Source organism: Mercenaria mercenaria, chromosome 18, assembly GCF_021730395.1.
Source record: "Mercenaria mercenaria strain notata chromosome 18, MADL_Memer_1, whole genome shotgun sequence".
Taxonomy (NCBI): domain Eukaryota; kingdom Metazoa; phylum Mollusca; class Bivalvia; order Venerida; family Veneridae; genus Mercenaria; species Mercenaria mercenaria.
The window spans coordinates 39009689-39026825 of record NC_069378.1 but is presented as its reverse complement, the minus strand read 5'-3'; the positions used below and the strand labels follow the sequence as shown (position 1 = coordinate 39026825).

Sequence of the window (17137 nt, the reverse complement as noted above, 5' to 3'; positions counted from 1 at the left end):
CCATGTTTAGTTTAGTTTATTGAATAAATCAAGGCCCAACTGGGCATGTGATATGACAATAAACAACAAACAGAATATCACATACAAATGGCAAGAAAACAAAACAATAATGATCAATATAAAAAAGAAGAAAACTTATTTGCATGATATAATATGACAAAATACACAAAATTGAATGGATGACAGTAAAACAAATGATGAATATTTGAGAATGAGAGTCTGTATTACTGGTTAAAAAAAGAAATAATTTTCTTACAAAATATTGACAGATTTAACAATTTTGCCTTATCATCTATGTTCATTAACTGAGAGAACTTATAAGTATTAGGATATGAAAAATATTCACTATCAATATATTTATTTCTAAAATTATTAAAAAAGGGACAACATATTAGATAATGATACTCATCGCCTAATTGCTCAAGATCGCATAATTCACAGATTCTATTATTCCGATGCAAGTTATAAAAACGGCCAGATTCGATAGGCATCTTATGATTGTTACAACGAAATTTTAGAAAGGAAATAGCTAAATCCTGAGGCAAAATATTAAGATAACTTTCAAATCCAAACTGATTCTTATACAGCCGATGATTTAAACATTTACTAGATTCATGTACAAAAGAGCTCCAGTTTTGCATAAACTGGTCTTTAATTCTTGTTTTACATATATTTCTGAATTGATTAACAGAAACAGTATCTAATGGAAAATTATTCCAAAAGTTTGTAAGACCCAAACTATCTAAAGTAGTATGAATATATTTTAGCCATGGAAATTTCAAGTTATGGACATCATATAATTTTCTAGTTGTGGAATACAATACATGACAAATTTTATCAGATTTAGAATGCAACAGTTTACACCAAAAATTTAATGCACGACTTTTTATTTGTAGAGATATAGGTAAAATACCCAGCTCCCCAAAAATCATATAAGTAGGAGTAGATTGTTTAAGATTGAGGATTAATTTTATATACTTTAATTGAAAACGGTCAATTATATCAATATTTTCACAGTCCCAAACTTCAGACCCATACATGAAATAGGGGCAACCATGGTATCAAATAAACTTAGCTGCATGTCAACTGGTAAGTTGAGCTTGCGACTTTTTGAAATCACAGCAAACATTGCTTTACGAGCTTGATCAACAATATCTTTTTTATTAACATCAAACCTACCATTATAAGAAAATTTAGTACCAAGATAGGAAAAATAATCTACAAATTCAAGTTCGTTACCTTCAAAAACAAAAGAAGGTAGATTATTGAAACCTCTTTTGGATTTTGCAAAAACAACAACTTTAGTCTTGTTCGTATTAACTTTTAAACACCGGGTTTCACAATAATGAGACATCGCATCTAAAGCTAATTGTAAATCAGAGGTACTTTCCGCCAAGATTACTGTGTCATCAGCATACAAGAGCATGAACAATTTTAAATACACATCAACAACATCATCACTTAACATTTCTCTAACATTATCACATAAATATTGAAGACCATTGAATTTTTGTGACAAGAAATTGTTACGGTCATTTAAAAACATAGAAAAAAGAATCGGTGATAAGTTTTCACCTTGTCTTACTCCGGTAAAGCTTGAAAAAAAGTCTGACAAATTATTATTCACTCTTACACATGACTTGATATTGGAATACATACTGTGTATTATTTTAAAACATTTACCATCAATATTTGAATTAAGAAGTTTTTGCCAAAGGGCTAATCTATTTACAGAGTCAAAAGCTTTTCGATAGTCCACAAAAGCACAGAATAGTTTCTTGTTTTTACTCAAATACAAATCTATTATACATTTTAAAGAAAATATATGATCAACTGTACTATAGCCTTTTCTAAATCCAGCTTGTTCTTCGCATAAAATATTTGAAGATTCGAGGAAAGTATTAATTCTAGCATTGAGTAAGGCAGTAAACAATTTACCAAAACAACTAAGTATTGTAATACCTCTGTAATTATCAGGATCGTTTATATCACCCTTATTTTTATATAATGGTAATATGACACCTTTGCTCCATTGTTCTGGAAAAATACCAGAGTCAAGAATGATATTAAATAATTTACAAACAATAGGTAACATACAGTCAGGCATGAACTTGAGATATTCATTCAAAATGTTATCAAAAGGAGATGAGGATTTATTATTCTTCAGTGACTTAATAATTTTACATAACTCTGGCTCGGAAACAGGAACATTAATAATATGATTATCATCATTAACATTTTGCAGTACCGTAGGCAAAAACTGTGCATCATCCTGATCAGACACTACATTGAGTTTACTAAAGTGTTCCAAGAAGGTTTCTCTAGTAATATTGTTAACAACAGTCTTCTTCTCATCTGTATATTTATTAAGCATCTTCCAATAGGACTTTGGATCATTACTCTTAAGCTTTTTTAATTTCAAAACAATGATTCTTTGAAATTCATTCATCTTCTTATTTATTTCTTTTTTATATGATTTACTCTTATCCAACATATTGTTAAAATTTTCTTGACATCCATTTTTTTTTACGAAACTTATTCTTTGATGCAAAATAATCCTTCCTATGTGAAATACAGACATCATCAAACCATGGTTTATTAATTTTGTTATTACAACTCTTGTTGCCCTGACTAACAAAAGCCTTTATCATACCAGATTGATTAGCTGCTTTGATAAAAATATCACTGACTTTCCCTGTCAAATTGTTAATCTCAAATACATTAAACTCATTACTTGAGATTACATCATCCAACTCAACTGAGATATCACTTATTTCTTGTTCATTAAAATGAGACAAAATATGTTTTTATCACTTAAGTTCCAACAAGCAAGAACAGATTCATTATTATCATCATTGTACAAATTTATATTTTCAGCATCTGTATTCTCCTTTACACATAGTATCTTGTAACTTAAATCAATAGCTCTATGCACATCTGATAACAATGGATCAAAATCAAAAACTTTAAAATTTGAGATTTTTGGAAAATTACAATGCGACAAGAGAACATAATCAATAAGACTGTCATGAATTGTTGTAGGATTACCAACATATGTATCAAGACCACATCTACCGTTCCCGATTAAAAGACCTGTAAATTTGCACAACTCAATTAATCGTCTCCCATAATCGTCAGCTCTGTGCGTATCAGTGGAATAACGCTCGGTTGGAAAACCAAGAACAGATAAAGCATTTATACCAACATTACGATAAGCAACATCTTCAAAGTTAACATCAGCTATATACTTGTCAACATTTGTAAAATCCATAAGTTTACTAGTCTTAGCATTAAAGTCACCAAGAATACAAAAAGTCGCATCATCAAACTTACTTGAAAAATCTAAAATACATTCTTCAAGTTTATCAAATAAGCTTAGTGAGCTATACACAGAACATTCTGGGGGTAAGTAATCAACACCAAAAATACAATTATCATTTTTAAACTTAAACCACAACCAGTTTTCACAACATTGATCAAGTATTTGTATTTGATCATCAAGAGTGGACTTAACAAATAATCCAACACCTCCAGATTTACGTTTAGTAATATCACGATTAACATTGTAAAAAGTATAACCTTGAATAGCTGGAGAATCAAACTGGTCAAGTTTAGTCTCAGCTATACAACATACATCTGACTTACTAACAAAATCTACAAATTCTGGCAAATATACTTTAGATGATAAACCATTAACATTGATAAAAGATATTTTAAGAAAAGTATACTCTTTCTGTAGACTATAAACATGATCATGAGAAATAAAATGTCTATCATAATCAGACTGAACATTTGTAATGTGTTCTGATGACAAATGACTAGATGAGGAATGACTAACAAAATCAGCTAAGTGGCAATGAGAATCACAACCATTAAAACATGAAGAACATGAAGTGTTTGTATTTACATCCCTAACAAGTGAAAACGAATTAGAACATCGGGATGAACATGAACAGTTCTGAGTTTCCTGTAAAGTCTCATTCTCCACAGGCTCCTATGTTAGGTCTTTAAGCCCCAGAGCGTCAAGGTCAACGTCGATTTCTAGCTTGAAGAGATCATCTGGTGAAGAAACAACCACGTGTTTACCCTTGAACGTGCAGTGAACATTCCCGTCACGAGTAAAAACGTTACTGGTGGCATCATTCTTTTTCACAACATCGAATAGCCTCATGCGCAGTGGTGTGAGGTCATCAGTAACGTACACGCCCTTATACACTGAAGAATTTTTGAGATACTTCTTGATGCTGAATAAGACTTTCAGCTTACTCCGGGAAACAAATCGCACAATAACTTGTCGTTTCCCTCCCTTCAAAGGGTGATTATCAGATGTTACAGGCTCTGCATTGGCCACGAGTACAGATTGACACCTGTTGAGAAGATTTGCATCGCCCCATCTGAAGACATGATGGCAAATATAATCTTGTCTTTTGTTTTACCTTCTCAAAAGTTTCACTGAAGTCAAACAGAATTAAATCAGTTTTTGTTAATGTTGTACATCAGTTCTTCTGTTAAAATAATTAGTTGGGTCTCACAAGATCTTTTGTCACGAAAGGGATGCTGAATGTCATTTAATAAAGGTGAGAAGAAACATTGAAAGGAACTATATGTTCAAGGGTTTTAATTAATGAACAATTTAAAGATATAGGTTGATAATTTGGTGGACTACTGGGTCTCCTTTTTTAACAATGGATAGGCAAAAGTCTTTGGTCCAATCTGCTGAAATGGAACTGAAGGAACTGGGGGAAAAAGTCCAAAAACAGACTGTGACACAGGGCTTGTTCGTTTTTCAAATTACAACAGCTGTTTGTAAAACATATATGCACCCCATGATGGATTGCCCCATTTTCAGTACAATATGACATTGATCTTTGACTTACTTATCCCCGCCCCTTATCGAGCCAATAAAGTTTTCAAGGTTCAGGCCCCTTTGACCATTGACCTTTGACTTACTGACCCAAAAATAATAGGGGTCATCTACAACATTAATCTGAATCATGCTACCAAGTTGAAGGTTCTGGATCATGTGATTCTCAAGTTACCACGCAGAAATTGTTTTCAATGTTTATGACCTTTGACCCCAAAACAATAGGGATTATCAACTTTAGAAACCCAATTATGCTATCAAGTTTGAAGGTTCTGGGTCAAGTGGTTCTCACTTTCACTAATCTACTTTATATACCCAGTCATGCTACCAAGTGTGAATTTTTCAGTTGAATGGTTCTCAACTTATTGAGCAGAAATATTTTTCAATGTTCAAGCCATTGTGACCTTGACCTAATGACCCCCAAAACAATAGGGCTCACATCATGTGCCTGATTACGATATTAAATTTGAAGGGTCTGTGTCAAGTGATTCTCAAGTTATTAACAGTGCAAAACTATTTTTAAATTTCAGGCCTCTGTGACCTTGAACTTTGATCTGTTGATCCAATAAATGAAAGTGGTCATTAATTTCATAAACTCAATCATGCTATCAAGGTGTTGGGTCATTTCAAGGGTCAGGCCCATTTGACCTTTGACCCCCAAAACAACAGAGGTCATGTATTTTTTAAGCTCAGTCATGCTGTCAAGGTCGAAGGTTCTGGGTCAAGTGGTTCTAAAGTTATTGGGCGGAAACAGTTTTCAATGTTAAGGACCCTATGACCTTGACCTTTGACCCCAATAACATAGGGGTCAGCTACTTCATAAACTAAACCATGCTATTAAGTTTGAAGGCTCTGGGTTAAGTGGTTCTAAAGTTATTGGGTGGAAGCCATTTTCAAAGTTCAGACCTTAGTGAACTTAACCTTTTACCTCAAAAAAAGAACAAAAACAATTTGGTTCATCTACTTCATAAGCCCAATCATGCTACCAAATTTGAAGGTTCTGGGTCAAGTGATTCTCAAGTTATTGAGCGGAAGCCATTTTCAAGGTTCAGACCCCTGAGACCTTGACCTTTAATCTATGAACCACAAAAAGAATTTGGGTTTTCTTCTTTATAAGCCCAATCAGGTATAAAGTTTGAAGGTTATGGGTCAAGTGGTTATCAAGTTATTGCGTGGAAACCATTTTCAAGGCTCAGCCCCGTGACCTTGACCTTTCACCTAATTACCCCCAAAATGAAAGGGGTCTTCTACCTCACAAGCCCAGTCGTTTGAAGGTTCTGGGTTAAGTGGCTCTCAAGTTATTGGGTGGAAACCGTTTTCAAGATTCAAGCCCCTATGACCTTGATCTTTGGCCCCTATAACAATAGGGATCTTCTACTTCACAAGCCAAATAATGCTACTAAATTGGAAGGTTCTGGGTCCAGTGGTTCTCGTGTTACTGGGGGAAAGCTTTCACTCTATCAACAGACAGACGTGACCAACAGGTGCATGTCAATATACCCCCACTTCTTCGAAGGGCGGGCATGAATATATGCATGAAATTTATTTTTATACTCTGACAGTCTACTGCCTGAACATCAATAATGGCATCCCTAAGCTCCATAAGGACAACTGTTAAAGTATGGTCTGGTCCTGCAGCTTTCTCTGGTGTCAGGTTATCTAACATTTATGAATGTTTGGTCGACTGATATTTAGTCTTTTCAGGGTACTGCCAGTTAAGAGTGATAGAGACTTTTTAAGTTTCTGAAGAAAAGTTTGTTTAGGAGGAAGTGGTATATTCTGATAAACTGAAGAGACTGGAAGTGATTGTTTAATTGGTTTGCTTTTGTTTTCAAGATTTCTGGAACTGAATCTTTAGGAGAGGTCACATTCTGAGAATCTTGCTTTTTTTCATTAGTGAACATAATTTCTTTCTATCGAATTTGTTTTAGGCACTATGATTTGGAGGATTTGGAAACAATTTCACTGAAATATTTCTTGGGTGATGCTCTACTAAAATAGTTGAAAACCATCTCAATTTGTAACAAAAAACATGTTTGCCAGGCTCAATTTTCCAGCTGTATGACTGTTGGAAACTTTGAAAATATTCTCATTGGAATCTGTAAGCTAGTTTTCAAAGTAATTTGGCAAAAATATTTCTTGTTATACCTGTTTGAACTGTGAGTGATAAAGGATCTTGACGACCCTCTAGTTTGCTTGTAGCATTTTTACACATTATATAATGTCGACTTGGAAGTTTGCAAAGCCCTCTTTTTTAAGGACTTGCTTTATGTCTAGATAGGGTAGTAGTTTCCAACAGGTAACTGGTATTTCCATGGAAACTAATTGTTACCCACTGGTTGCATTTTTGTTTTTATTGTTTTGCAAAGGATTATATGTTGAGCCTTTATCCAGATAGGCAGTCTGACATTACTAACTTTGGCAATCTTTTATAACTCTTAAATATACATTTATCAAATTTCTCACACATTAAGACAAGTATTGATAAGTACATAGTGAAACTATCTCACTTCACCTAATTCTTATCATAGTTTCAAAAATGACCTAACTTCATGAAGAAAGAAGTCTGACCATGTTTTATGTAATTCTGGTAGAAAATATGAACTCGAGTATCCAGTTTTTCAATGATTTTAGCTTTATCTCAAAATGACAGAATTTCAAACTTGACCAGACAAACATTGTAATAAAGCTCACAAAGATTTCTCTGAAAATGTGGCATTTGGAGTGTAACTATTTGGTTTTCCTATAATCTGACCTTGTGACACGATGACCCTCTTTCAAATTTTATATGAATTTTATTGAAACAAATATTCTGACTAGGATTCAGGTTATATCAAATAGAAACTATGGAGTGTATAGTGACCTAGTTTTTACCCCAAAGAGTACAGTTACACACTTGGCCTAGTTTTTTTTTTAAAGATAAAACATTCTGACCATGTTTAATGTTGAGGCAATTATTCTGACAAAGTTTCAATATGATTGGTGAACGAAATCACTACAACATTAAAAGTCAAATTGTGGACAATGTTGACAACACCAGACATAAGACGATCATGATAGCTTATACTGAGCTTAAAACTATATCACAGCATTGCTCAGATTTATTGAAATTTTTAAATGTTGTTAGTAAAATATCTTTCAAAATATGTAATAAACTTTTAAAGAATACAAAAATTGAGAGTAATATGGAAGTTATTGCTAAGATAGTGAAAGTGTTAGAAGGTCTGTCAAGTGTATAACCAATAAACTCTCCTTCAGCAGGAATACAGTTACCATAAACTTTGAAAAATTTTGTTAAATTTTACTATCAATACTTGGATTTGGCCGAAGACATTCCTGTAACAAGTAATATTAACACGCGACTTTTATGGAGATGCAATTTACAAACTTTACACAGGCAATTTTCCCTATATATTTACTCAAAATGTTCCATTAAAAGAGGTTATAACCAGACTATTCTTAGAAACAGAGCACGATTTGTGTTCAGCCCTTTTACAGTTTGGAGCTTCTCTTTCCTATTGTGTCTAATGAAACAGGTAGAAAACTTCATTAGACAGTTCTTATGCGACCTCAGGCTGAGCTGCCTTCATACTCCACTTGTAGTATATCGTTTGTTTATATATATCAATATATTTTTCATGTACACAAACATTTTTGTTTTGTGCCTTTTATCATTGTGTGTATTAGGAATTCAGCTGTTGTGATTACATTTTATTTACAATGTCTCGAGAATATTTTTACATCGTTTCCAAAAACCAATGTCTTAAAATCAGTCCCAAGAATTTTTATTAACCATTTCCAAAATGGGGGTTTATAGCAGAAATTGCACTCTGTGTAAACTGTGATAAAATGCTGTCTTTTTTAACTGCTACTGGTGCATACCAGATCAATGTGACCAAATGTATTTTTTTCTACTTTCCTTTCAGAACAAGTTGTTGACAGACAATTTTTCAAGGAGTTTATATTTTAATTCAAGTTTTGTCTGAAATGCAAGGATATTTTTGAAAAAATGAAAGTAGTTCTTCAGTTGTTTTAGAGTTTAGTCATATTAAAGAACACTTTTAAAGGTCTGTGGAAGCTATGTTGTACAGTTTTGGTTTTAGGGGGCTGCACTCTTAACAATGTGGCTTTTCCCACTGTATCTTTGTTCTTGTTTAAATGAAGCCAGAGAAAAAATCTAATGGGAATTTTAATATAAGCTTTTGTTTCTAGAACTCTACTGGGAAACCAGTAAGGTTAATGTTTACATAACTTGGCATGCTGTATGGTCCATATCTACATAGGAATACTGGTAAGCAATTGCTCTAACTTACAGAGTGTGAAATTTCAAATCATTTTGAGGGTCTGTTCTATATAAATCATCCCACTGTACAAGATTCACAATCTTAAATTCCTAGCCTTTGTATAAAAAATTCAAAAGTTTGGGCAAAGGGTGTATTTTTAATTCTAATATGCTTGTTTCTGTTAAAACACACTTGAACTAAGAGGACGTCACGTTAACGTGCAAGGACGTGAATGTTTTTGTTGCGAACAAGAAAGAGCGCTACTATATTTTATCCACAGTTTTAGATTAAAGGCATATTATAATCGAAATAATGTATAGCAAAATCGTGTTTTACCTAAATTAATACACTCAAAATTGGTTATGCCCTCGTGAAATTAATCCGCAGACGTATAACCTCTTTCCATGCATTAATAATGTTAAAACACTGTTTTTCTATACATTATTTCTTAAATACATCATAGGTGATTTTAAACAAAAGAAAGCTCAATATGTTTTCTACTTTTTATTATATTGGGTATTATTGTTTTGAGTATAAATATGGTGACAGTTAATTAAATCTATTAAATGCAACAATACATGGTAACATTTTAAAATAACATACTTCTAGTCAAGGTAAATCTGAACTGAATTGCTGAAATATTAGCAGAAGAAAAAAAACTTAACTGAATACACTGTTGTTGACCTGTTACAGTGTTTTTGATGATTATTACTGAAGTATAATACTAGAAGATCATATTACAACTTTTAACTTTTAGAATACCAACTGCTTGAAGATTGCCAGTTTTACATAAAGTGTCCATTAGCCACAGCCATCAACAATACCATAGGTCATACATACAGATACAATGTAAACAGGTATAACATGGTATATTTCACATAAACTGTAAAAATAAACACTGAAGCAATGTGTTTTTATATACATGTGAGCATTCTGTGTACATGTTCTTTAAATGCTGCCCGAGATAAAATGAAAAATCCTATTGCACAGTTCTCAATAACTAACTCATCTCCATATGAAGAATTTCTTCCTGTGTTCAGATACCTGAAAATAGAACAAGCACATGCTTTATAAATCACCTAACACATGTGATATGGATGGTAATTATTACTAATATCAGCGGTAATACAAATTGCTGTATTGAATATTTCAAATTGTTACCATAAAATTCATTCTCCTTCCATGTGTATAAATTAGATGTTGCAACTGGACATTTACAAATAACATTCTCTTATCTGGATAAGGCTTATAAACTGAATTAACAAAGGTGTCAGTTTTTTTATGTTTATGTGTGTAAACTGCATCACTGCAAATACGTAATTACTAATTACAAACTGCATTTCCTGAAATATCAACTTTTCCTTCTCAGAGTTATATTGTTTGTTTAAAGCGACCACTAGAAACCCATACGGGCCTCTTCTCCAGATGATTGTTAGTAGTTTTAGTTTGCGGATATTGCAAGATACAACTAGAAGATGCTTTTGTAGAAGAGCGCATTTCTTCTCCAATAAATAGTCGTTTAGGCAAGCAGTCAATAGGGGACAGGAACAAAAGTCAAAGAGACACTGATGCTTGGCTGCAATAGGAATCATCTACTCGGCATGTCCAATCATCCCACTAAGTTTCAACATTCTGGGCCCAATGGTTCTCAAGTTATGAATTGGAAATGCTTTTCCATGTTCAGGCCCCTGTGACCTTGACCTTTGATCGAGTGACCCTAAATATAAGTAGGGGTCCTCTACTCTGCATGTCCAATCATCCTATTAAGTTTCAACATTCTGGGTTAAGAGGTTCTCAAGTTATTGATTAGAAAGAGTTTGACTGGAATGAGTTTTCTATGTTCAGGCCCCTGTGACCTTGACCTTAGCTCAAAGACCCCAAACACGATAAGGGTCATCTACTCTTTAAGACCTATCATCCTATGAAATTTGAAGGTTCTGGGTCAAATGGTTATCAAGTTATTGATCGGAAATGGTTTTCCATATTCTGGTTCCTGTGACCTTGACTTTTGATCAAGTGACCCAAAAAGCAATAGGGGTCATCTACTCTACATGTTTAATCATCCTATTAAGTTTCAACATTCTGGGTCAAGTGGTTCTGAAGTTATTGATCAGAAACAGTTTTCCATGTTCATGCCCCCATGACCTTAACCTTTGATCTAGTAACCACAAAAATAATAGGGGTCATCTTCTCTTTAAGCCCTATCACCCAATGAAGTTTGAAGTCTGTAGGTCAAATGGTTCTCAACTTATTGATCGAAAATGAAGTGTGATGGACAGATGGCGCCTGTGACCTTGACCTTTGATGGAGTGACCTCAAAAACATTAGGGTCATCTACTCTGTAAGTCCTATCACCCTATGAAGTTTGAAGGTTCTAGGTCAAATGGCTCTAAAGTTGCTGACCAGAAATGGATTTCCATGTTCTGTCCACTGTGACCTTTAATAGAGTGACCCCAAAATCAGTAGGGGTCATCTACTCTGCATGTCCAATCATCCTATGAAGTTTTAACATTCTGGGTCAAGTGGTTTTCAAGTTATTGATCAGAAATGGTTTTCCATGTTCAAGGCCACTGTGACCTTGACCTTTAACACAGTGACCCAAAAATTATTAGGGGTCATCTACTCCATTAGCCCTGCCATCTTGTGAAGTTTGAAGGTTCTAGGTCAAATGGTTCTCAAGTTTACGGTCTGGAAATGGATTTCCATGTTCTGTCTGCTGTGACCTTGATCTTTAATAGACCCCAAAATCTATAGAACTCAACTACTCTACATGTCCAACCATCCTATGAATATTCAACATTCTTGGTCAAGTGGCTCTCAAGTTATTGATCGGAAATGGTTTTCCATGTTCAGGCTCCTGTGACCTTGACCTTTAACAGAGTGACCCCAAAATCAATAGGGGTCATCTACTCTGCATGTCCAATCATCCTATGAAGTTTCAACACTATGGGTCAAGTGGTTCTCAAGTTATTGATCGGAAATGGTTTTCCATGATCAGGCCCCTATGACCTTGACCTTTGATGGAGTGACCCCCAAAAAATAGGGGTTGTCTACTCTTTTGCACGCAACATGTAAAGCACCCATTTACGAGACTATTATCCCAACATCAGCAATTTTAGATGGAGAAGCAAGGGCTTGAACCCATGACCCCTAGTTTTGTTGTCAGACTGTTACCACTGGGTCACTGCATTCACTCTTAATCTAAGTTTTAATTTCTCTCTGCCATATTTCTATGCCCAGTTCTACTCTTTTGTTTTAATCACGATATTCACACTTTCTAACTTAACAAGACAACAAACACATAGAGTTGCAAATAGAAATTACAATTTTAAAACATTAAACAAGATTAAATTATGCAAATATGGAAGATAAAATTCAAAGGGTCCCAATGAATACTGGTACCCTGCTATACTGAAATTAAAGTGCAGATGAAACCAGAGATACTGGCTCATTCTTAAACGTTTGTGCAGAACAGGCTGAAATTTGGCAAAGGTATAAACCTTGATTCACGTTTTACAGCAGTGTTAGTTTCACAAGATGTGTGTCCATAGGACACAGGACCCTCCCCCACCAACTCCTGTCACTGTATATGGTTTCATGACTCTAGGTGAAATATTTTTAAGATGTGTGTGACACAACCTTTACAAACTTTATGAGTATTTTTTCACTAAGTGAAGGGCCATAACCCTGGCCTAGCTGAGTAAAATCCCCCAAAAAACTAGGTGCACAACTTCACATGCTATAAAACAATCCTCTGTCTTATGACTCTCGCTCAAGTACATTTTGTCATATATGGGACACAAACTTTTATTTTTTTACTTAACCCTTACCCTGCTAAATTTCTATAATGAACTTGTCTGCTTGTTCAATTTGGACAGTACCATTAACTGTTAAAAGGGGTGCTTACCAAAAAGATACTGACTGAATGGTGAACAGTGCAGACCATGATCAGACTGCACGGATGTGCAGGCTGATCTTGGTCTGCACTGGTCGCAAAGGCAGAATCACTTGCCGCCAGCAGGCTAAGGGTTAATAACTCTGGTCTTGCAAAATGAACAAGAGGGCCAAAATGTCCCTATATCGCTCACCTGTTATCATTGCACTTAAGGACAAGAAGGTCAAATAATGACCTAGTTTTTGAAGGCACGTGACCCAGTTTTGTACTTGACCTAGATATCATCAAGGTGAACATTCTGACCAATTTTCATGAAGATCTCGTGAAAAATATGGCCTTCAGAGAGGTCACAAGGTTTTTCTATTTTTAGACCTACTGACTTATTTTTTGACCGCACGTGACCCAGTTTCGAACTTGACCTAGATATCATCAAGGTGAACATTCTCACCAATTTTCATGAATATCCATTGAAAAATATGGCCTCTAGAGAGGTCAAAAGGTTTTTCTATTATTTGACCTACTGACCTAGTTTTTGACCGCATGTGACCCAGTTTCGAACTTGGCCTAGATATTATCAAGATGAACATTCAGACCAACTTTCATACAGATCCCATGAAAAATATGGCCTCTAGAGTGGTCACAAGGTTTTTCTATTATTTGACCTACTGACCTAGTTTTTGACCGCATGTGACCCAGTTTCGAACTTGGCCTAGATATTATCAAGATAAACATTCTGACCATTTTTCATGCAGATCCCATGAAAAATATGGCCTCTACAGAGGTCACAAGGTTTTTCTATTATTTGACCTACTGACCTAGTTTTTGACAGCACATGACCTAGTTTCGAACTTGGCCTAGATATCATCAAAATGAACATTCTGACCAATATTCATGCAGATCCCATGAAAAATATGACCTCTAGAGAGGTAACAAGGTTTTTGTATTATTTGACCTACTGACATACTTTTAGACTGCACGTGAACCAGTTTCAAACTTGACTTAGATATCATGAAGGTGAACATTCTGACCAATTTTCATGACGGTACATTGATAAATATGGCCTCTAGGGAGGTCACAAGGATTTTCTATTTTTAGACCTACTGACCTAGTTTTGGACCGCAGTTGACCCAGTTTCGAACTTGACCTAGATATCATCAAGATGAACATTCTGACCAATTTTCATGCAGATCCCATGAAAAATACGGCCTCTACAGAGGTCACAAGGTTTTTCTATTATTTGACCTACTGACGTAGTTTTGGACTGGACATGACCCAGTTTCAAACTTGACCTAGATACCATCCAGATGAACATTCTGATAAATTTTCATGAAGATCTTGTGAAAAATATGGCCTCTTGAGAGGTCACAAGGTTTTTCTATTATTTGACCTACTGACCTAGTTTTTGACCGCAGTTGACCCAGTTTCGAAATTAACCTAGATATCATCAAGATGAACATTCTGACCAATTTTCATGCAGATCCCATGAAAAATACGGCCTCTACAGAGGTAACAAGGTTTTTCTATTATTTGACCTACTGACCTAGTTTAAGACCAAACGTGACCCAGTTTCGAACTTGATTTAGATATCATCAAGGTGAACATTCTGACCAATTTTCATGAAGATACATTGAAAAATATGGCCTCTAGGGAGGTCACAAGGATTTTCTATTTTTAGACCTACTGACCTAGTTTTGGATCGCAGTTGACCCAGTTTCAAACTTGACCTAGATATCATCAAGGTGAACATTCAGACTAATTTTCATAAAGATCCCATGAAAACTGTGTCCTCTAGAGTGGTCACAAGCAAAAGTTTACGGACGCACGGACGGACGGACGACGGACGCTGCGTGATCACAAAAGCTCACCTTGTCACTTTGTGACAGGTGAGCTAATAAAAAACTCACAGGCACAAAGTCAACAAAAGGATAATATTCCTACATGGTTTCATGACTCTAGGTGAAATATTTTTTAAGATACTTAAAAACACACACTTTTAAGCACTTTCAGTAAATCAAGGACCATAACTCCAGTCTTGTTGTGTGAAGGATGGACAGAAGGACGGATGGATGCCGATGCGATTTGGAATTAGGTGGCAATTTCATTGCTTAAGTCTTTTGTCTCTTAAGTGGTTACAGAATGAATACAAAGGATTTCTATTGTTCTAGGCCGCACCTCCTGCTGCCTAAGGTATCAATCGTTTGCTCGGATGGATGGATGGATGGATGGATGGATGGATGGATGGATGGATAGACAGATAAGGGCAACTCTTAGTGCCCACCCATAAGTCAAAGAAAAATAATGTCTCTCAAAATATCAATTTTGCTTGACTGTCCTAGTGGATGTGGGGATCAAAGGACTGTCTTAACTAAGTCAAATGAAAACCACTGGAGCATTCCTGCATGTTTCATGAATTTAACACTCAAACAGATCTTAATTACCTGTGTTAGACTTTAATTTTCTAACCAAGATACCCACAGGGCAAGTCAGACTTAATGGCAACTTGCCAACACTAACCTCAACTTGCCAGTTTAAGTATTATACAAATTACTGAGACATTTGACATATACTGTATCTGCTATCAAACAACACAGAAGTGTCTATTTATCATCAGATTTCCACAAGTGAAATTCTCCCTTAAGTCTGATTGACCCTTAAATCAAATGATTTCAACACTATATTTCAACCACAATTAGCATGTTTGTTTTACATTCACCATAATTTTATCTTATTCAATGTTTTTAATTATTTTGATAAACATTCTCCCTGATGTTGCATGGAAAATTTTGGGCTGGAAATTTAAATTTTTCACATTACAAAATGCCTGGACATCAAAACTTCACTCAAAACCAGATTTCCCTTGAATCAAATTAATCCTGCCTCGATACGAGACAATATACTCTGCACTAATTTTAAATAATTTCATAATTATTTTAGTTTAAAACAAATGATGGTTAAATCTGTGTTGTAAATGAGTTTGCCCTAATGAAGAATGTCACCTTCCCTCGAGATAAACAAGCAATTGACCACAATTAGTATGCCTTTAAAGTTTAAGTAACAATGTTCAAACCCTAAAACAACTACATTAAACAAAAGAGGCTGACTGAAATCAATTAGATATATCTACTTTATCTCCAGATTCTACTGACACAATATCTGGGTATGGACTGGATCAGCATGTGGACAAATTCCATTGAAAACATTTCAGGGCAATATACAGCAAATTTTTAATTATATCCTCACAATACTCCCTAATGCACCTTCATGTAACATATTTCTGTTAGTCTTGTCCAACTTGGGGAGCACAAAAATACCCAAAATAGTCATATACTTACTGTTTTATCACCTGAGATAACTGTAAACTGATATTCTGCTCTAAGGTGTCTTCTGTAGTCTGGATTTCTTGTTAATACTACACTGCCAACAATTTGGTCATCTTCTTTCACATGTACAGGCTCATCCAGTAAAAACAGGTCCTGTTTCCAGTGCGTTAATCTATAAATCATGACTGAGCTATTAGAACAGAGATTTCAACACTGGACAGTAAAATTACGCATAAATGAGGAAGGAACAACATTTTAAATGAGAGAAAATCCACAGAGTAGTTTAGTTCAAGTTGAAGTACACAAACGATTTAACCTAAAATTATTAAAGGAAAGGGAAAGTTCTGAACTACAGGTGCAAGATTTACAGACCCTGTTATAAATCATATAATGACAGGAACAACTGGTTCCAAGTCTCATACATTTATCAAAGAGCCTGGAATTCTAAGTAAAATCATGAAATTTGATGCCACTGTAACGGGCTTCTAAATATGATGGTGATCATTTATGTTAGAATCAAATCCATTACGTAAAGACATAGACATACTGAAAAAGTTTGAAACTACAAGCAATGAGGACATAACTCAAGAAAAATTCATACCAGATTTATGGACCTTGTCACATGGTTGTATAGTTCAATTAAAACTATTACTTTCTCTTGCATTCAGATTTATTCTATTAAGTTGTTGCTAGAAAACAGGAAGTGTCTGAAGGAGAGAGCTTTAAGGAAGGCTAGTAATCAATGGAAACCACTAAGTCAACATTTTTACTGCCA

The 17137-nt window shown here is 34.8% G+C and overlaps 1 protein-coding gene across 3 annotated transcripts in view; it reads right to left on the bottom strand.

The window, feature by feature from the left end:
* Window positions 1-9636: 9636 nt before the first annotated feature.
* The window catches only part of LOC123538514 (protein arginine N-methyltransferase 2-like), a 50324-nt gene continuing 42823 nt past the window's right edge, over window positions 9637-17137 (bottom strand). For all 3 annotated transcript variants that reach the window (XM_045322672.2, XM_045322674.2, XM_045322675.2), the window contains exons 8-9: window positions 16375-16534; window positions 9637-10191 (exon numbers count right to left, since the gene is read on the bottom strand). In XM_045322672.2, the coding sequence (XP_045178607.1) occupies window positions 10153-10191; window positions 16375-16534 (199 nt within the window). In that variant the 3' untranslated portion in view covers window positions 9637-10152. The remainder of the gene's footprint in view (window positions 10192-16374; window positions 16535-17137) is intronic.